General features: G+C 45.0%; 1 protein-coding gene across 4 annotated transcripts in view; it reads left to right on the top strand.

The window, feature by feature from the left end:
- arhgef2 (rho/rac guanine nucleotide exchange factor (GEF) 2) overlaps nt 1–22,021 on the top strand; it is a 56,952-nt gene that overhangs the window by 6,564 nt on the left and 28,367 nt on the right. For 2 of the 4 annotated variants that reach the window (XM_062538456.1, XM_062538457.1), the window contains 4 exons: nt 91–277; nt 1,105–1,198; nt 3,266–3,305; nt 3,802–3,955. In XM_062538456.1, the coding sequence (XP_062394440.1) occupies nt 91–277; nt 1,105–1,198; nt 3,266–3,305; nt 3,802–3,955 (475 nt within the window). Of the gene's footprint in view, nt 1–90; nt 278–1,104; nt 1,199–3,265; nt 3,306–3,801; nt 3,956–11,027; nt 11,313–22,021 lie in introns of those variants that run through there. The other 2 variants (XM_062538454.1, XM_062538458.1) reach the window with 2 other exon arrangements.

Raw genomic sequence — 22,021 nt, forward strand, 5'->3', positions numbered from 1 at the left:
ATCATGTCTTTTGATTCTGTCCTTCTCCTTGTCTTCCTCTCCTCCTCTTTATCTCTTCCTCTTTCCTTACGGTACTCTCCCGTGACGTAGCCTGAGTCTGGAGAACCTGGACCCTGCGGAGATGGAGAGGCTGTTGTTTGGGGCTCTGGGGGGGCGTGACATGGGGAGGAGGGACCCCCGCCGGGCCCCCATCACCCACTACACCCAGGCGGAGTCTCTCCTGTCCCTCACTGAGGAGGAGGCAGGCTCGCAGCCACAGATCTTCCCCCTATTGGAGGTGAGATAAAGGTTAAAGGTCAAATGTGGTAGGGAGTAGGAGGTGTGCCCCCAGTGAGTTTCCTGATAAGGAAAGAGTCATAGGTAGATAGCATATAAGATTTGAATGGCGTACTCCAGTCAAGTGTGAGCAATATTTGCATTCGTGAGGGTGTGAGCTTTTCAGGTTGTGTATGTGCGTGCGTCAATTCAATTTGTAGTGACTGTTTGACATCTCCAGCAACTGACAGTGAGACCTCAGGTGCTAAATTTAACACTCACCCTGAACAGAAGTTGTTGCGGGTTGTGAGAGTGTGATAGATTGTAAGTAGCAGTTCATTTTACTGTGTTCATTTTACATGCTTGCGATTGAGAGAGTGTCCTATGGGTGTAGTGATACTTGAGAATGTGAATATAGGATAACAATTGTTGGATCAAGTCAAGGTTATTGATTTGTATTCAATCAAGATGATGCTTCTCAGTTTGATGATTATTGTAATTGTAGTTAATATGGTATTAATATGGTTTTGCTTATTTGAATTTGCATAAAACACTGTCCTGTGGCTTATACACAATACAGCTAAAACACAGGAAATGACTGTGTGTGTGTTAAGACAGACATGGGTACGGTATATTTGCATTGATTAGTGAGTTTCAGGATCAGATCTTAGATTTTAGTGCTGTAAGTAGTGTTGTAGTTTTACCGCTGTGTTGTGTGTGTTTCAGGCATCTCAGATGTGTGTGTGTGTACGTGAGAGAGATAGTGTGTGTGTGTGTGTGTATGTGTGTGTGTATGCGCATGTGTGTGTATTGTAATTATTCATAGGTGCGGTGTTGTGTGTGTTTCAGCAGCAGGCGTCTCAGATGCAGAGTTGCAGTGCTTCGGCCCCTGCCCTCTGTGTGTCTCCCAGCAAGCGGATGCCTCCTCAATACCATGTGTCAGGTACCCGTTACATGTCTATGTTGATGTTTACGCTGACGTTTAAGTTTATTGTATTTAGCAGACTTACAAAGACACCAGTGAACATCACATTAACATTAAAATTAATAGAATCCAAAAAAGTGTCAAATCACAGCACTCTGGTCGACTCGAGTTTTCTGATTTTATTTTAGTGAACAATGCGTTTCGCCATTGCTTCATCAGGTTCAAGCAATGGTGAAGCGCGTGTGCGGTGATTTGACACTTTTCTTGGATTTTACTAACAACTGCACATCACAAGCACCTGACATCTAGAAGGCTGTGCATAGGAACTTACTGTATCCTTATTAAAATGAATAGTTTACGGTAAAATCACTGCATCCCACTAGCAGTAGCATAGCAGTATAGCAGCAGAATATTGAAGGCATAACAGTGAGAACTCAGGGTGCACTCAGAGGCCTACCACCCAATCTTAACAAAACCGAAGACTAATTTGTGGAACTGCCTGGTGATTCAGATCCGCTCCAACATTTAGTGGGCTCGTCTTAGGCCCATGCTACGCCCCTCCACCAAATGACATGTCAATCGATCAGCCCCCCTGGAATCCTGTAGCCAAAACAGACTAACAGAGACAAAAGAAACAGCGCTGGAATCACAACCACTTTGCTGGTGTATGTGTTTTATGAATGATTGGTCAGACCTGACCTTTGCATGGGGGTGAAGGGTTGAAATTCTTTGTATACTGTAGCATTCTCTGTACATGTGTATCTGTGTATTCTGTGTGTGTATTAATGTAAGCGTCCATAAATGTGTGTGTGTGTGTGTGTGTCTGTTTTGTGCAGCACACAAGGCAGAGTGTTATCCTGAGTTCATTATATCTGCGTACGGGTTTATAGATGTACGGTCCTTCTTTTAGTATCATCACCACTCTCTCCATCTTTCTCTATCTTGGTGCAGTCGCTCTCTTTTTTTAATGACATTAGTGGTTGGAAGCTGGAATTAAATGTGTCACAAGCTGATTTGTGGACCCTGTGGACACGAGGACATCTGGCTGTGAGGAATTTGGCTTATGGTTAGGATGTGTTGAGACAAACAACTCCACTTCATTCAAGCTAGCACTGCCTTTGTGCATGTGCTTGCTTCAGTGTCCTGTGTACAACAAAGTTTGTTGTCATGGTGAAGTGTGTATATCTATGTCGATTTATGTGAATAGGATTGTTGCATGCAGATGTACGCTAGTTTAGATTACCAGATTAGGTTAGATTCAACTTTATTGTGATTGTGCAAACGCAGAGACAACAAATGGTGTTTGCGTCTAACCAGAAGTGCAAAAAAGCAGTGTGTTTTTGTGTATTGGTGTGTTTCCAAGGTGAGTGCGCATCTTCACGCCACGAATCTGTGGTTTTTGTGCAGTGCAGTGTATGTTGGTCAGGGTGAATTAGGCATGTGTGTGCAAGGATGTGTGCATATGTATGTGTGTGTGTGTGTGTGTGTGTGTGTGTGTGTGTGTGTGTGTGTGCATGCATGTGTATATGTGCGTGTGTTTCAAGGTAGATGTAGTTCACAGCATGGGTTAGTGCGGTGTTGTGTTTGTCAAAGCAGGCCACATTTCGGTGTGTGCCCGAGTGTGTGACACATCTGAGGATGTGTGCGAGGGTGTCTTGGCGTGCGGCTCTTGGTGTGTGCGCAGTTATGCGGAAGCGCTCTTCCTGTGTTTGTTCTCTCCGTGGCTGCGCCTGTCGTTAGCGCACAAAAGAACAGGGAAAAGGAGAGCCAGCCTGCGCTCTGGAGCTCTTTCTCTCATCTCTCTTCTGTCTGGCTTTCTTTTTTTCCCCCTTTTTTCCCCCACATTTTATTCATATCGCTTTGTTTCATTTTACGATATTTGCACTCGTTGAAACGAATGATTCGGTGAGAAGAGAAGTCTCTTCTGCCCTGGCCTGACTGAGTTTGAGGTAGAAGAACTGAGAGGATGCCTTGATAGCCTGCGTTGGGAAAGCCATTCTCAGCTTTTTTTTTACGGGGGCCTGACGTGAGTGCGCGTTCAGGGAAACCACAGCCTCAGTGTTGGTCTGTCTTTTCTCCCCACAGGCTCCACTCTCCGATCGGCGTTTGGGGGGTCCACACAGAGGTAAGTCACCACTTTACTCTCCTAAAACCGTCCTTGTATGACAACTACTAAGTAATATGCCACTGACTTGCTATTACCGTAAGCATGGCAAGATTGTAATGTTTTTTATATTTTAGATTATTAGTAAGTAAGTAATAAAGTACTACTTACTTACTATAGATTATTAGGTGTTGTTCTAGCAACTGTGGTGCAAATTAAGTTTTTGTTATTATCAGTCAGCCGTATAAGAGGGGGCTGAAAAATAATATAGGTTCGGTGGGTTATAGGTAAAGATGTATTTCAACTTGCTTTAGTTCTTCAGCTATAAATGAAGTTATTACAGTACATGGAACGGGAAGTTGTTTGAGAATGGGAGCATAAGTTTATGATCTTATGAGGCCATAAAAAACCTAGCTGGTATACGTTTACCTTGCTGGCTAAGGTAAATGTGTGTATCTGTATTTGTGCTCATGTACATTGCATATTTGTGTGTTTGTGTTTGTGTGTGTGTGTACAGTGTGGATGCAGACAGTGAGCTGGGTTCTGTGTTGTGGGGGAGAGAGGGGAGAACGGAGGGCCAAGACGGGCTCAGGGAGGAGAGGGGGGACAAGACCGGGAGCCCCCTGGGCCGAACACTCAGCTTCCTGCGCAAGATGGCCGGGAATCGCAAGGTAAGCGCGCGATAGAGAGAAGAAGAATGGAGAGGGGAGCAGCGTGGAGTAGAAAGAGTGATTTTAAATGTGACTAAGAGCCAAGTGTGTGTGTTTGTTTATGTGTTTGTGTGTGTGTGTGTGTGTGTGTGTGTGTGTGTGTGTGTGTGTGTGTCTGTGTGTGTCTGTGTGTGTCTGTCTGTCTGTCTGTCTGTCTGTCTGTCTGTGAGATTGTGAAAAAAGAATGTCAGAGTGAAACTGAGGATTCAAGTAATTTAGAGATACGGGTGGGAGGTATGATCACTTCCTCTTCTGTGCTACCCATGGGTGTGCCGAACAGGAAGCAGTATCTTATGAGAAAATGTCTCTACATCAATTTTAACTCATTTTTTTAAGGTCAGCTGTTTGTCTTATCTGGTTCCATATTTATTTGCAGTGACTGCATCACTGACCCATGCATTGTTACATGCAGTAGTGCATGAAGATTGAAACAGATAATATAGATATTATCGCCATGGGTGATATGTGTGCTGTGTACACATATCATCTTCTACAGGTTATACTGGTGTCATATCTGACTGTCGCTTTGCAGTGAGTGTATCATTGAGGTGAGATGTATTTGGATAGTGTTCACACATTTTTTTAAGTCTGGGATGGGAGGGGGGGGGGGGTAATTGTAAAGTTTTATTTGACAACATAATTCAATTATTCAACTACTGCAGTGTAAACAGCAATGGGCATTGAGAAATATTACTGTATTAGACCTACTGTTTTTCATAGCACTCGTAATGGCACAGACTGGCCAGATGGGGGCAGCTGTGTGTTGAGACTGGCTCCTGGCACTGTTACTGAATCACTCATCTGCTCAGCATAACAAGAGGCCCAGCACTGTGCCCATTCACATCTGGCATCATTCTGCACACATTCCTAGTAAAAAAAAGCATTCAAACAAATGGCCCGCAGACAGGCCAATTCCCTTTCCCATGATCCGTTATCAAGTAGCCCCATCTAATGACAAGATCAGTCACCCTCCGGGGTTGGAGAGCAGTATATCTCTCCATTGGGTCTTGGCAAGCAGTAAGACCTGAGGGTGGAGAGAGTGACCAGCTTCCCCTTGTCCTCAGCTAAAGGTCAAAGCTATTAATTATTCCCTGTGAATTAAGAGATTTCTTTTAATGGTATCTGTTGTCCGGTGAGGAGGGGGGCGGCTGTGTGTTATCAGGGCCCTGCCAGATGGTAGCGGCTGCCCTTCTGAGGGTCTGAGCCTGTAAGGTCGCCTCTGTCGGCTCACTCGGTCGCCGTGTCGCTGAAGCGCAACAGTTTGTTTGTGCAGTGACATCATCACCCAGCGGCTTGGCCTGCTCAAGCAAAATTACCCGCCCCATGTGTCTATTTTAGGGGGAATGACAGCATCCATCCGGTGCCTGTCTGTTGTGTGTGTGTGTGTGTGTGTGTGTGTGTGTGTGTGTGTGTGTGTGTGTGTGTGTGTGTGTGTGTGTGTGTGTGTGTCTGTGTGTGTGTGTGTGTGTGTGTGTGTGTGTGTGTGTTTTCACATCACGTTATTGCCACGTTTGCTCAGCTCCACACCCTGTCTGTGGGTTCTGAGGTGCAATGGACCAAACTAAACAACTGTACTGAACTACGTTCAGCTATAGACATTCCCCTTTTCTCTAGAGTGTGTATGTTTTGGCATATCCTTGTGTGTTAGCTTCAGTGAACAAGCAAGAGAAGAGTGACTAGAAAAGGAAAGAATATATTAACTGGGAGACTGGCATCCATGCAACAAACCAAAAACCCTTCTTGCCAGAAAGCCACAGTAAGCTGAACATAATGAAGTCACTCAGTCAAATATAAATGTTGAGCGAAGGAGTCTTACTGAGAGGCTACACCGGATTCACATCTGAAGCGTGCTGTTCGCAGAGTGTAAAATAGTTTCAGAAAATTGGTCTAATTAATTCGAATATACGCGCTGCTATCATGTCTGGTGTAGTCTGGTGTCTAGAGTTGCATTGATTGCAGAGGCAGCTAATTTTTGCAGCAGAAGCTCTGTGAACAGAGTTGTGGAGGCAGTGTAGCCTCTGTGAAACTATTAGCATTGTCTTTAACATTAAGTGTATCTGATGTAGAGAACACATGTTCTGTGATGTTTGTAATCTTCTGGTACAGCTGAGGATGAGAACAGTCTGTTTGAAATGTGGGACTTTTTGACTTGGGATTTGTGAGATTTCTGATAAGTGGTCTGCCCTGTAGTCTTGCGCTTTTGATGTGGTATAGACACAGTTGTCTCAAGTAATGTTGTGTACAGAGATGTATGATTCACTCTACACCCCTGTGTGAGTGTCAGCGGCATCTGTGGACATCTGTGGCGTGCAAAAGAGAATAGATTGTGTATGTATTTTGTGTGTGTGTGTGTGTGTGTGTGCATGTGAGAAAGAGAGAGAGAGAGACACAGAGAGAGAGACAGAGAGAGAGAGCATTTGCTCTTGTCTGGTGTGTGAACGCTACATTATTTGGTTTGTTACGCCCAAAGCTAAAAGCTTCTGGCCGAAGTTTAGTTCCCGTAGACCTCCATCCTACTCCACCCCCAGCCTCTCCCGCCCTTCTCCCAGCTCCTCCTCCTCTCTTCCCCTCCCCAGCACTCTGGCCCAGCTGGGTAGTTTCTCCGTCTGATGGCAGGATTGCATCAGCGGGGCCTCCCGCTCCCTCTCTCCCTCCGTCTCTCTCTCTCTCTCTCTCTCTCCCTCTCTCAGCCCTCCTCTCACCCCTCCCCAGTTTTCCACCCAGAAGCCATCTGGAGGTAGATTGAAGTATGCTCTTACCGTACAGCGCTCTGGACAAACAGAGGCAGCTACGAACTGCAGCGGATATGAAAACTCATAAATGTCTGTGTCCCAATAGGACGCGTGTCTCTAATGTTGTCTAATGTCAAATTTGCTCCACTTTATTGAATCTTTTCCGCCTCATCTGCGTTCTCATTAATCATGGCAGTTTAAAGGCACCCTTAACAAGATTTGCTCTCGGGTTCCCCCTCTGGTTGGGAAGTGCAATAATAAATATACGTCTCTTTTGCAACAAAGTAGCAAAATGATGCGTCTTTTGCAACAAAGGGGCCTATGAACATAACTCCGATGTAATTTAGAGGGAATACACTGACAGCATTCTACAGAAAAAGATCTCTGAATTCCTGTGGCATAGCAGCTCCTTTGCGTTGCGGGGTAGTTTCCTACCCGTAGCTACTGTAGAAAGTTGTTATTTCGGTAATCGTCTACAGAGGGCCGCCCAGACAATGACAGAAGGTCATGAGGTTATGTGCCGACAAAATGATTTTGGAAACGTTATCTTAAGGTCAAAAAAACTGTTAAGGGCGCCTTTAAAGTGAACATCTTGTGTTATCCACATCCACATCCTCTTTCTCTCTCTCTCTCTCTCTCTCTCTCTCTTTCTCTCTCTCTCTCTCTCTCCCTCCCTTTCTTTTTATCTGCTCTCCTGCTTATCTCATTACTAACATACCAGAGCGGCAGTCTTATGTGATGGTGATAGTTTGTGACATCCACCACCGCTGCTCCTCATCACAGCTGGTACCAGTTCATCGAAATGGCTTTGCCGTTTCACTCCTGCCTCTCGTCCATACAGAACTATTCCTTTCATTTGTTCGCTTGTCTTCTCTCTGTCTCTACTTCTCTGCCTGTTCTTGTTCTCCCCTTTCTTTGCTTGTCATTGTGTGTGGGTCTCTCTCACTGATGCACATGTACGTACGTACGCACACACACACACACACACACAAACACACACACACACGTACGGACACACACACACACACACACACTTCTGTGTCAGACACTGTGCTTCCCACACAATGGCCCCTCACAAAAGTAGCTTCACTGTATTGGGATCGCACTACTTGGTGACAGCGCTGAATGGCTGGCCTGTGTCTCACTTAACACCTGTGCATTATCTAATATCACCCCATTCCACTGTGACCAGACGCCGAGCGCATTAGAACCAACAACGGCTTTTACACGCCCAACACATTCTGCTCGGGCGGCTTTCACAGTTCATTAATCCGTGGGGACCGTTTTCACACGTCTGACGCATTCGGATAAAATCTGCACACCTTTCAAACTCACTGCGCCCCACCCCCCCACCCCCCGAAACCTTGAATTAACAACCACAGCTTTGTAGTTGCCCCTTAGCAACGTTTTTTTCGGCCCCGTAAAATGTCTGTGTTGTGAAAACACTTAAATGCTAGGCATGTAAATGTGCTGTTAACATAAATGGCTGTCTTTTGTGGAAGCCATCTTCTAATAGTAATACAGTGCCGCTGTTGTTATGAAATGATATGTGCCAATGCACAGTATCTGTCCCCTCATAGTGGTATGCCTCTGGAAAAGACTCACCACATCCTATGGTTCAGGTCAATGTGTCCATCATTTGACACCCTTCATGTCTTCTAAAATGGCTATTTAACAAGACCTGCAGGCTTGCTGGTGTTTCATTTTGGCCAAGTGTGTCTTTATTCACTAACATTTTCAGTGTTTCCATTTCCACCCTCACTAGAATAGAGTTCTCCACGTTGACAACTTAAAGGTTTGTTGACGTGACCTGAATGCCATGCCCTTAGTCCTCAACTGTTGTTAGGAACCTCTTGAACGGAGGAACTGTACCCTTGACCTTGGACAGGGTCTGCTAGACAATGTGAATGGAAAAGGGGTGGCCTTTGTGGGGCCTTGGATTTCAGTAGGGGAGTACTCAGGCCAACACACTTAGCCTCCCCACACCTGCATCTGTTTTTATCTTGTGTGTATGTGTGTGTGTGTGCGCGCGAAGTGAAGTGTGTGGGTGAGTCTGAGGGGGTTGCGTGTGATTGTTTTCGTGGGTGTACTTCTACAAAATGGCTGCTCAAACACATGGCACCACATGGGAATCTTGTATTTCTCCCCCTGTAGAAATACACCATATGAGAATTGCGTTGAAGTATGCCGTTGTGTAATACACCTGTGAGGCAAGCACACACATCAGCTACAGAGATCCAATTTGTTAGTATCAGAAAACCAGCAAGGATTACCGATTGTTACTTTTTATTTTGATACATGTTGTGCTTATTTGTGAAATAAGCACATCAAGTCACAGTGAAACGAGCATTTTAGCAGACCCTAATAGAAAGACATTTATGAACTTCTGTATTGTATAAAATTGGTAAAAAAGAAAAAACCCATTTAGATGTGGATCAATAAAGTGTACTGAAACAGCACCTCCAGTAAGGACGTGTTTAGATATACAGAGATATACAGAAATCACATTGCTGTTTGGGGCCAAAGTGTTTGCTGTAGCTGCTGTCTCCAGTAGGGTGGGAAACGGTGAGGGCATGGACGACACAGCAGGAAATGATTTTACAGCTGCTGTAGGGGGCAAACGCCAGAGAGCAACACTTAGCATCCACTCACGCGATGAGAGTGCAAAACAAAGAGAACAGTTCAGCACCAGTCATCATTAAGCATGGGTATATAACCACGCCAGAGGTTAATTTGGGCCACGGCGCTAGCGACCTTACATTCAGCAAACAAATTGAGACGGTGGACTGAAGGTGTTTAAATTCCAAAAGCAGCAATTGCACGTTTATGGTAAATGATGGATGGATGGGATAATGGGTGGTTGACAAAACAAGGGAAAGGACTCCTGTCTCTCTCTCTCGCTCTGTGTGTGTGTGTGTGTGTGTGTGTGTGTGTGTGTGTGTGTGTGTGTGTGTGTGTGTGTGTGTGTGTGTGTGTGTGTGTGTGTGTGTGTGTGTGAGAGGAGGGATGAATAGTTGTGGTCACATTTGGAACATCCACACCACAAAGAGTTGGAGGGATGGAGAAACAGATGAAATAGGAATTGAGATTGTGTCTTTTTAATGAGCAAAGCTTGTGGATGTACAGTATGTGTCTGGAGGTTCCGAATGACACGGTGCCGAGCTGTGATAGTGAATGGAAAATGGGGTGCAGATGGAGACTGCTTTTACTTCTTTTTCATATGTACCATATTACCTTCTGAAAGACAGAGAGGACACACTGACTCACACATACAGTACACCCCTAGTTTAAGACAGCTCTGAATCACCATCACACACACACACACACACACACACACACACACACACACACAGACACACACACACACACACACACACACACACACACACACACACACACACACACACACACACACACAATGTGTATTCACAATGAATATTTACATGTATATGTTAGCAAAAATCACTGAGCAATCTAGGGCAGAGCATGTTAGACTTGTAGTATACTGGGACTTGTAGTGTACTGGGACTTGTAGTGTACTGGGACTTACAGATGTAGGGGATGGAGACAAATGGAGAAGTGTGATTTATTTTCTTCAGATGGTAGGCAACATGCAGCACTGTGCAGTGGTCATATGTAGCTACTGCTATGCGGTGCATCTGGTCTTACATTTTTTTTTTTGCTCCACAAAGACCGTCATACCTTTCGGTATGGATCATACCATTCATTCTCTTACTACAGCATATATGTTCTCATGGTATGTCCTGGTTTGCCCCAGTGGGCCACAGCAAATGTGATAAGAATAGGTTATTTATATTGTCCTATTTTAATTCCCTACAATTATATTTTCATTCCATCTATGTAAATTATGGTGAGGTCAGTATAAGACTGGATATCCAAGTCACATTATCATGTAATCATATAGCTGAGTGCAGGATCATAAATCATGATCCCACAGTCAGCTCGTATCCCCCTCAGACTTGGTATGTGTGCGCCTCTCAGAAGGGTCCGTATGCGGTAAGGAAATGGATGTTCCTCCTTCTCTTCATTCGAGGACGTGGAGCACACTACAGCCGGCACAACTGTAGGTGGAGCTATGAAAACGAGGCGAGGGATATCAAATATGATTGGACATAAGATTAGTAGGCAACAGCCCACTGGGCGGGCAACAACGACAGACACTTGAACGCTATTGGTCAAGTCTGAAAGAAGGTTAGTATTACACTGACGAAAAAGGTCCCTCGGGGTGCGGCCTAACATCAAGCGGCACTGGAGAATAACTATCTACTTAGAGTTTCCTGTTTGAAAAAGTCAAGCGATTCCTGTAGCGGCAAATGGACCAGTGACAATAAAGGGGGAAAAGTTGACTGATTCATGATTTGTAATTTTAAATTGTTACCGAGGACGGATGTTAGTTTTAGTGTTTTTCATGTGATAGAAAATATACCTGCGTGGAAAGGCTGATCTTTTACCCATAAGGATTACCATCTGGATCACTTTTTATTGATCCAGTTTTCGGAATGTCCCGTGTTACGGACCCACTACCAAAAACGCGACAAGAGAGGATGAAAGAAATAAATTTACGGGTAAGTCCAGCTATAAAGTCTTGTTTAAAAACAATAAGTAGCTTACGTCTAGCCTAAATAGTCTCGTTAAAGTTCCGTTTAGTAGGCTATGTGATGTTTGTTTATCACCGCTCTTATGTTAAATAGCATAAACAAAAATATAATCTCTACTTTAGTGGTTTTCTTAGAAGAGAATAGCCTAACAGTAAATGTTAAGGTGAGGGAAGTCCCCACACCCGCAAAATAATCTTTGTGAGTAGACGATCGGTCGCTGTATGCCTATGTGTAGGCAACCACATTTACTCCTCTCCTGTCCGTCTTTGACTCTGTTAGCCACTCTAACTCCCACACCATACGGTTTGGGACATCTGTTGTTTTTTCCCTATATATTAGAATAGTTGCTCCCCTAAATTCACTGGTACAACCCTCATTACATATGCCATAGTGGATTACAGTATAGCGCTTGAACAGCGTGGCGTGGAAAAGGGGGAGGGGGAGAGGGGGGTCTTCTCATTGTGTGACACAGTAGCTGCAGAAACCGCTCTCTGAAGCCGACTACGTTGTCCAGGGGATTTGAAGGAAATTGGTAGGGGGAAGGAGTAGTAGCCTATGTCCTCTTTGTACCACAAGGCTTTTAGAAAGGTCAGATGCATACGTTTGTGATATAATTTGCATTTCTTAGGCTATACCATGCTTTTGATTATGCTTTCTTTGGCTGTTTCATATTCCATGCTCGAACCGGCATTCGTTGTAAACTAGGATACAATGTTGCATGTTGCAATTTTTTGGTTTTTACATTGTTTTCATTCGCAGAAACTTCATCGCAAACGCAGTGGTCGATTCTTCTCTCATTTGGTAGGCTAATTTAGCCGACTGTGTGCGAGTGCTTGTGCGAGTAGATGCGAGTTGGGGTTTTGTGTGGACTGGTTTGGCAGGTGCACAAAGATTCTATTTAATTACGGCCATAGGCCTACTCGTCTATCCATCTCTGTTTTATGGCGACGACTTGAGAGTTGGCTAACGTCGTTTTCCCTGACTAAATTCTTTGTGTTGCAGGCTACATTTGGATTTTTTTTCGACAAATATTTGGGCTATTGTGATTGTGACTTAAACCGTGTGTGCACTCTGATAGTGTATCAAGATATGTGCGTGTTTTCTGTGTGGGGAAATGTCAATGTTTTTGGGTAGGAGTTGCACGGAGGAAGTGTACATTGGTGATAGTCTCTATGGAAACACAACAGACCATAATCGGAGTTTGCATTACACCATCAGTTTTGGTATGGGAAGAGGTTAAGGCAATATGGCGTTTGGTGCTGGTTCACCAATGAACTAGATGCGTCAAATATTTTCTCTCATATTGGAGTGGTCGAAGGCCTAAGCCTAACGCATTTGCAAGGGAGCGGGAGAGCTTACTTGAAGCTGATAAATGTAAAAGTGCTTGCAGGAAAATAATCTAAATTCACCTTTTTCTATGCTGTGAGGATGAACTTGACTGTTTGAGGGCAGTGTGTGTGTGTGTGTGTGTGTGTGTGTGTGTGTGTGTGTGTGTGTGTGTGTGTGTGTGTATGTGCGTGCGTGTGTGTGTGTGTGTGTGTGCGTGTGTGCGCGCGCGTGTGTGTGTGTGCGTGTGCGTGTGCGTGCGTGTGTGTGTGTGTGTGTGCGTGTGTGTATGACTGGACATGGGTCACTCTGGAGGGAGAGTGGACCCAGCCAGAGGAAGTGCTGTGGGTAATGTGGAGTGACTAAGGCTCTGTCTGGGATCCGCTAGTGTATTTTTTTTACAGAGCTAATGGCACATTCCTGGGCAGTGAACCCCAGAACATGCAGAACCAATGCAGGGCTGTACAAACACATACACACACACACACACACACACACACACGTGGACACATACAGACAGACAGACAGACAGACAGACGTGAGTACACATACACATAATATACAATATTTTGACACACACTCGCTCTATTCTCTCTCTCTCTGTCTCTCGCTCACTCGCCCGCTCGCTCACACACACACACACACACACATACACACACACTCACACACGCACACACACACACACACACACACACACACACACTCACACACACACACACACACACACACACACACACACACACACACACACACGCACACGCACACACACTCATACACACTCACACACGCACACTCAGATACCAACACATATAGGGTTATCTATGTAGGTGAATGAGTGCAGCATTATGCTATGTGTTCTGTTTCACATGGCATGTAGCACACACCCAGAGTTCTAAATGTAGCATTCATTGACAAGGGTGATTAGTCATGACTCTAATGATCTTATAAGGAGCACATTGCTGATACAGCTGCACTGGGCCATTTGGTCTAAACCTCCTGGTTTTCAAGAATTCTTCTTTACTTGAATGTTCTCTTCGCTCTACTTTTCCTGGTTCTGTGTGTGTGTGTCCGTGTGTATGTGTGAATACAGATTTAGATGGGGTTAGAACAGTCTGGATCAGCAGAACATGAAATTGCAGAATCAGCTCTCTGTACCATTCCGCCATTTTATTTTCATGCATCACTTGTTTTATCCGTGTTTCATGGGTGCAATTTAATGCAGGGCTTTTTCTGTCTTTGCTTATGTCAGTCAGTACCGACACACTTATGTTATAGATATGTAGCAGTTAGCTAATTACCAGAGTAGAACAAATAGTAGCTTGTATTGTATAACCCAGTAATAACCCAGCAATCTGTAGACAGTGCTGTTGGCTTTTCTGAATAAGCGGAAATTGATAAGCAGCTAGGAATTTCTGTATCAGTGCATGACTGGCAAGCCACACACACAGTTAATGAGAGACTGTTAACTGACTTGTAACCTCCCAACACTGAACAAAACTGCCACCCTGTTCTGTGCCCATATTGCCACAATGACTTTAGCCACACACAGTCTCCTCCATGGCACAGAGAGCCCTCATTCTTCAGCCACCCCTGACCCTCCCTCGTCCTAGACAAGGAGGCCATCCCATTCTTTTTTGTGCGTTTGGGGTTTTCTTGGACAGGCACTATTTAGCCTACCTAAGGGCACAGTGTACAATAGGTCCTCCACAGGCACAGTGGGGCGGACAGAGAGAGGATTGTGCACAGGGCCCGAGGGGCCAGGCATGGGACTGGAGATGCAGGATCCGTCCGAGAGCACCATGGAACAGGCCCCTCTTTATGCCCTATCTGAAGGTCTCTCACTTTCTCTGTCTTTCTGTCCTTCTCTCTCTCTCTCTCTTGCTATCCCTCTCTCTCTCTTGCGCTGTCTCTCTCTCACTCTCTCTCTTTCTCCCTCCATCCCCTTCTCTCTCTCTCTTGCTATCCCTCTCTCTCTCTCTCTCTCTTGTGCTGTCTCTCTCTCACTCTCTCTCTTTCTCCCTCCATCCCCTTCTCTCTCTCTCTCTCTCTGGTGCTATCTCTCTCTCACTCTCTCTCTCACTCTCTCTCTCCTTCCATCCCCTTCTCTCTCTCCCTCTCTCTGCTGCCCTCTCTCTCTTGATTACTGCTGCTTTCAAAGAAAAGAGCATCCTTCAGCTCCTTCAGCTCTAGCATTCAGCTATAGTTTACCCATCATGTTTTATTCTGTAGCGGTGTCATCTGTAAAAGTCACTGTTTAAAAATAGCGTTTGTAAAAGAGTGTGTCACTATTTTAACCTTTTGACACACATGTATTTTGACGTAATGTTATGTCTATGCAGTGTTACTGTAATGCAGTGTCATTTGAGTGGGTGTCTTAGGAGTCTGCTTTGACTCAGATGCTTTCAGTGGTTACATTTCTGGCTTTGAGAATAGGGATGTACTTTTCGTCAGTGGAGTCAAAATGCCCCTGTGTGTGTGTGTGTGTGTGTGTGTGTGTGTGTGTGTGTGTTTATGTGTCAATGAGCATTGATGCGCATGTGGGTGAATAAGACAGACAGAATCCACTGTGTACATGTGTCAGTGTGCATGTGTGTCTGTGTGTGTGTCTGTGTGTGTCTGTGAGTGAGTGTGTGCGTGTTTAATCAGCCCTTTGTGTTCCCATTATGTGCTTGGATGGCTGGAACCATTCAGAACAATGGCACAGAGTCTGGGTGCAGCCTGCGCTCACCATTAACACGTGCTGGACACAGACCCCTGGCGGCGTGTTCCCCTGCCAGACGTAAGGGGTGCAAAGTGCTTCACGGGGACCACCGTCCCCAAAACACGACCAGCTCGACGAGCAGCGGCCATAAATACCTCAGGAGACAAAACACAGCAACAGGCATTTCATCCACGCAAGGCTCGCACTAGTGATCTATTTGGCCGCCGCGGCTGCCCCGTGCACTTTGACCTGTACAAACAGCCATGAGCTGGGGGCGGAGAGGGTTGGGACGAGCGGTCCCCAGCTGTCTTGCAGGTGTTCTATTAGATGTAGAACACAGAACGTGGAACCCTTGGCAACGTGTGAGCTTGGTAACAATGTTGTAAGCGTAACAGAATGGAACATTGTTAACTCTTTGTCTCAGATACAGACATGGTTAGATGTAGCCAAGTACCCAAATATGGGTCTGTACTGGAGCCCTATCTCTCCACTGGCTGGCACTGTTTTGGTTGGCACAGTAGTGGGCCATGTTATGTTAAAAGAAGAGAAAAGGTTTCACACAAGAACTTCCTTACACTGTTAATGATTTATTTACAAATTTACAAATCTTGGTATAACATTGTTATAAGTTCATGGAAGTTAATTCTTGTCTGTAAGGTATGAAATATCAGTTTCCATTGACATAGCTATAGGCTAAGGTGTGATATAGCTTATAAAATAAGACAAAGTGAATGAATTTTCTCTAAGGCCTGTCCTTTATATTGATAGACAAGTAAAGAAAGAGCAAGTTACTCTCTGAGAGATATGAGTGCAGTAATCGCCAGTAATTCAGTTCTTTGTGTACAATACCTTGTGTATTGGTAATCAAGGGAGGTATTTTTGGTGCATCTGATGTGAGGTTTCAGTGAGGGTTCTTTTTCCTTTACCTCACTGTTGCTGAATTTAATTTCTGAGTTTTCTCACCCTCCCTCACACTTCACCCCTCTCTGTTCCTTTTCTTGCTGCTCTCTCTCTCTCTCTCTCTCTCTCTTACTCTTTCTCTCTCGCTACCTCTCTCTTTCTCTCTCCTCTCATCCTGTCTGTTCTCTCTGTCTCAATGTCTCCCTCACTATACAATAAAATGTCCCCTGGTGAGCCTTTTTCAGTGTTGTAACCTGAGAGTCGTGAAAGGAGGTCAGGAGAAAGGTGTGTATGAGCCTGGGTGATGGTGGGGGGGGGCAGGGGTCAGGTTGCGATGGGGGCCATGGAGAACACCTCACCCATGGGCCCCTTTAGGAACGGATAAAAGGTCTGACTGACAGACCGAGAAGACAGGCCGGATTAATCCCACACAGCATGCTGTAAAGACAGACTGAGAGTCATCCAGACTCACACACACACACACACACACAAACACACATACGCAGTCTTAGTCTCAGACACACACAGAAACACACACACACAAACACACACACACACACACACACACACACACACACACACACACACACACACACACACACAAACACACATACGCAGTCTTAGTCTCAGACACACACAGAAACACACAGACACACACACACACACACACACACACACACACACACACACACGTTAAAGCTCCCCGTAAAGGAGCCCTGCTGGTCAGCGCCCACAGGGACGGCATAGCTGGGCACAGACCAGCAGTGCGTACATGTGAGTTAGCCCCTCCATGCACCTGTGCAAACAACCAATGCCGTTAAACAGCTTTGAGAAGCATTATCAGTGATGGACGAGGTGGAGGGCCACAGCAGCTGAACAGACTGAATGCAAGTGAGGGGGGGTTAGGGGGGGGGAGGTGCGATAATGGAGAGAGTGAAGGTGAACGGAAATTAAGAGGTGACAGTGATGAAATGGGGCAATCATGGATGTGTGTGCCCCTACTGTAATGTATCAGTCTTTCAAAAATGATACCTAATGTATGAGAATATGAATGCAATCGGTGAAAAAACAATACCCAAATCTGATAACTGACGACATCTTGGCGGTTTGTTTGATAAACAGCGTGTTTTTAACTACATGAAGTCCACCGTGTGCTATTTCTTGTACACTATTTCTCAATATTATCGAATGAAATTTTAAAACATTTTTAGACGTTTCTTTCACTGCTACGTTTCTTATTCAAACATTAATGACTTTCACAGACTTCATTCCTGGGCTTCCTGGGCTGGAGGTCTGTTAAGGTCATTTACGCACGTGTCTATATATATATACAGTGCATATGCTGACAGGAAGAGGAAGTGACATCAGGCACTCTGTCCTCTCTGATTCCTCTTCTGCAATCGCCTCATCTTCTGTGGTGAAGACTGTTTTAGCTTGAACTTGACAACACAGTCCACTATCTTCCTCATTGGTTTGTTAAGCCTGCTTTTTGTCACATAGATGGTCACTGCTTTACTATGATATATACGTGTATTGTGTGTGTGTGTGTGTGTGTGTGTGTGTGTGTGTGTGTGTGTGTGTGTGTGTGTGTGTTTGTGTGTGTGTGTCAGGGGTGGAAATTAAAATTTGAAAATGTGAAAATCTATCAGCCAATAGCAGATTTCTGGTCAAATTAACCAGCCACTCAATGTTAAAATATGACTTTGTGTCTGAAATCTACCAGCCACTCTCACATTTTACCAGCATTTGGCTGGTGGCTGGTGCTAATTTCCATCCCTGGTGTGTGTATGTATGTGGGGAGGGGGGTGGGTGTACAGTATGCATCAGGATTGTAGGGCAAGATCCACTCGATGGATGCTGCCCTCTGTGAGCAGAGGACGTTTCTGCCAGTGTTAAATTTGTGTCAGCAAGAAATCCCTCAGCTCTGCCTCTGAAGGCCAAGTGCTGATACAAGCACCGGACGGCGGTGGAGGCAGAACCCGAGCGTCTAATTTGAGGAGCAAATTGGCATGCTTTGGCCTAGTATTATTTATTTATTAATCAATTTGTTACACGTGGGTGTCCTTGGGGAGAGGCAGCATATGCTGAAGGTATTCATGTGTGGGTGGGTAGGTCTGTGCTAAAATCCCCCCCCCCCCCCCCCCCCCCCAACCACCCATGTTCTCAGTTTGTGTTATTGTTCATTGCTCAGTTTGCTCGTTTCTTGGTAAGACATCCCCATCTTTTTTGGCTGTGCTGCTTGCTTATGTGTTCACACGTTTGAACACTTTCCTGTGTGATTTGGGTGCTAAATACCCAAATGTGTCATGCTTTTGGCATCCTTTCTGGCTTATTGATTTGTGCAGTGTGTGAATGTGTGTGTGTATGTGTGTGTAATGTATGTATTCCAGGTCTGGACATAAATAAAACAGTGATTTCTCAGATTGATCTCATTGATGGTACATCTTTCTTTCAGTAGCAAGCTTCAAAATACTACTTTGATAAAATACCTTTGGTGCAGTAAGCATTTGTGGCAAATAGCATGATCTGTTTAAAGGATACCTTAAAGGGATATTCCGCCATTTTTGGAAATACGCTCATTTTCCACCTTCCCTCGAGCAAAACAATCGATATTTACCTTGTTCCCGTTCATCCAGCCATTCTGTGAGTCTGGCGATACAACTTTTAGCTTCAGCCTAGCATAGATCATTGAATCGGATTAGACCATTAGCTTCTCGCCTGCTAGCTTCATGTTTAAAAGTGACTAAGATTTCTGGTAATTTTCCCATTTAAAATGTGTCTCCTCTCAAGTTAGAAAGTGCAATAAGACCAACTGAAAATGAAACCTGATGTTTTTCTTGGCAGATTTGACATGGAACTACACTCTCATCTGGCATAATAATCAAGGCAACTTGCAAACGTACCATAGGCACAGTAATATCGTACGCAGCACCTGAAAATAGTCCCCATAGACAACAAGCAGTAGTAGTGCCAGTAGTCTGCAAGTTGCCTTGATTATTACGCCAGATGAGAGTGTAGTTCCATGTCAAATCAGCCTAGAAAAACGCCAGGTTTCATTTTCAGTTGGTCTTACTGCACTTTTTAACTTGAGAGGAGACACATTTTAAATGGGAAAATTACCAGAAATCTTAGTCACTTTTAAACATGAAGCTAGCAGGCGAGAAGCTAATGGTCTAAGCCGATTCAATGATCTATGCTAGGCTGAAGCTAAAAGTTGTATCGCCAGACTCACAGAATGGCTGGATGAACGGGAACAAGGTAAATATCGATTGTTTTGCTCGAGGGGAGGTGGAAAATGAGCGTATTTCCAAAAATGGCAGAATATCCCTTTAAAACAGATCATGCAGTATTCAAAATTATTATGAATATCGGTATATATTTTGTATATTTTTTAAATAACCTTAGCCTATTCATTATGATATGTTTTGGTCAGCGAGGGGTCAGAATATCGGTAGAGTTCTGATTATTTGGCCAGCCTTAGTCTAAGCGTATGTGTACTGTATTTGTGTGTGTGTGTGTGGGCTGTGTGTTTGTGTGAGAGGGGATTTCTCTCTGGCACGCTGTATTTCCGTGGGAGTGCTAACGAGTGCCGCATTGTCAGCTAGTGCTGGCGGCCCGTCTGTTGGGGAAGCCTCCGCCACTGGAGGTCAAAGGTCGCTGAACTTCACGTCGCCCCCACCATCTGTCCCAGACTGCACGCTTGCAGCCCCACATTCACACATACATGTGTGTGGGAGTGCTGCATAAATATACACATGACCACACAAACACGGTGATGGGACTCACACACATACACACACATTGTCACTCATATGGAAATTCACACACACAGACACACACACACACCACCTTAGAAAGCTTAGGAGCATAAACTGACACACATTCAAGTTGAGTGCCAAGGCATTTTTCAAAACCTCATTCTGGTGCATTATCTATTCTACTAGATGCTGAATATTCTGAATAACATTTACTGTGCCAACCAAATTGTTTCATGACTTATGAATTGTTTCATGACTCCTTTGGCCTTAATCAGCTTGAGGATAATCTACATGTTGGCATTCGGCAGCTTGATTATGCTGGACACATAGCAGACCACACATTAAGTACAGTAGTGTGCATTCAGCAGCATACAGTGGACGGAGAGCGAAACAGAAAGGGCACAGAACAGCTCTGCTGAATCAGTCAAACAAATCATTAACTCATTTAATAAGCAGTGATTGTACTGTATCTTTATGGCAGTTACTGTTACAGCAACACACGGCGCTTTATGGCATGTTATGTCGTGTGCTGTGTGTGTAAAGGGTTACGTTAGTGAATGCTGTTGTGTGGAGGGTTGTGTGCTCCACACACAGGGCATTGTCTCCTGAGTTTCCCCCCGCGCTAGTTCCCTTTCCACAGTCTTCCTGTTTTCGCCCTGCCTGCCTCTCCCTCTCCTTTGTTCTGCGTGGCTCCACTGAAGTCAGGTTGCCTGCTCAGCTCCGCTCATCTCCACTTTCGTTTGTCAGGTATCCTCCCTTTCATTCTCTCTTTTCCTCCCTCTCTCTCTCTCTCTCCCTCTCTCTCCATGCTTTGTCTCTGCTCCGTAGCCACTCTCTGGGGTTTCCTCTTTTTGCCCGGTTTCTTTCCATCTGTCTGTCTACTCCCCCCTTCCTCCTGTGGCTATAGGCCCCTTTCAACCCCTTTTCTTCTCTATCCTCCTCTCTCCCTCTCTCCCTCTCTCCTTTCTCTCTTTTCTCTCTCTCTCTTAAAAGGCCAACCTGGAAAATAATCAGTCCCCTGATCTCTCCAAAGTCTTTTTTTCCCCCACCTGAAAGCTCTCTTGTTTATTGTCATGGGTTTTTTTTGTTTGTTTCTTTTTTCTGTCTTTCAATCTTGTCCCTCTCTTGGGTGCTGGTTCAGAGATAAATAGGAGGGTTCCTGTTTGTTGCCGTCACTGGTGATGACTTCACTTGGCATCAGCGGCGTAACACTTCCTGCTCCCAATCTCGTCTGACCGGACTCGGACTCAGACCCAAACAAAACAATCAAAACGAAGCCCAGCCTAAATAAAAGCTCCCGTATGTTTACATCTTCAGACGTTAATACGGTCACGTCTCATCTCTAAAAATAAACATTTGGGGAATTCCAGCCTGTACTCTGACAAAAGAGGTAGTAGTCACACACATCATCATTATCCTTATCATTATTCACCCATGTTTGGGTAGTTGTTGTTTGCTGAATGCTTTTAATCCAAATTAATCAACCCCGAGCTGTGTGGACACATCTAGTGCTCAGCAGGGTGTTTTTAAGGGTTTACCGGCCTCCTGGGCTCCTCCTCACGTGGCCATGTGTACTGGGAACCTGGAAAAAAAAACAGATTGGCTTCTAAGAGAGATTAGTCCGGTTAGGTGGACACCCGGGGTCACAGCCGAGAGGGGCAGTAACTCTTCTGCTCCTTATGAGTTACAGACCCATACAGGAGAGAGAGAGAGAGAGAGAGAGAGAGAGAGAGCAGAGAGAGAGAGAGAGAGAGAGAGAGAGAGAGAGAGCAACCTGACTGGATGGTATTCAGACAGACACTTAAATCCCAGTAGACTGATATTATCCTCATCCACCCCCCCCCCCCCCCCCCTTTTAGTCCGCATGTGCAACCTTCCCCCCTCGGTCATGCCTTCTGCTTGGCTTAGTGACAGGGCAATGCTCGGTAATCAAGGCTGATGCCTTAATGAGGGCCTCAGCTTTTAACAAGGTTGGAAGGGTTTGCTTGCTC

This window comes from Sardina pilchardus, chromosome 6 (assembly GCF_963854185.1).
Source record: "Sardina pilchardus chromosome 6, fSarPil1.1, whole genome shotgun sequence".
Lineage (NCBI taxonomy): Eukaryota > Metazoa > Chordata > Actinopteri > Clupeiformes > Clupeidae > Sardina > Sardina pilchardus.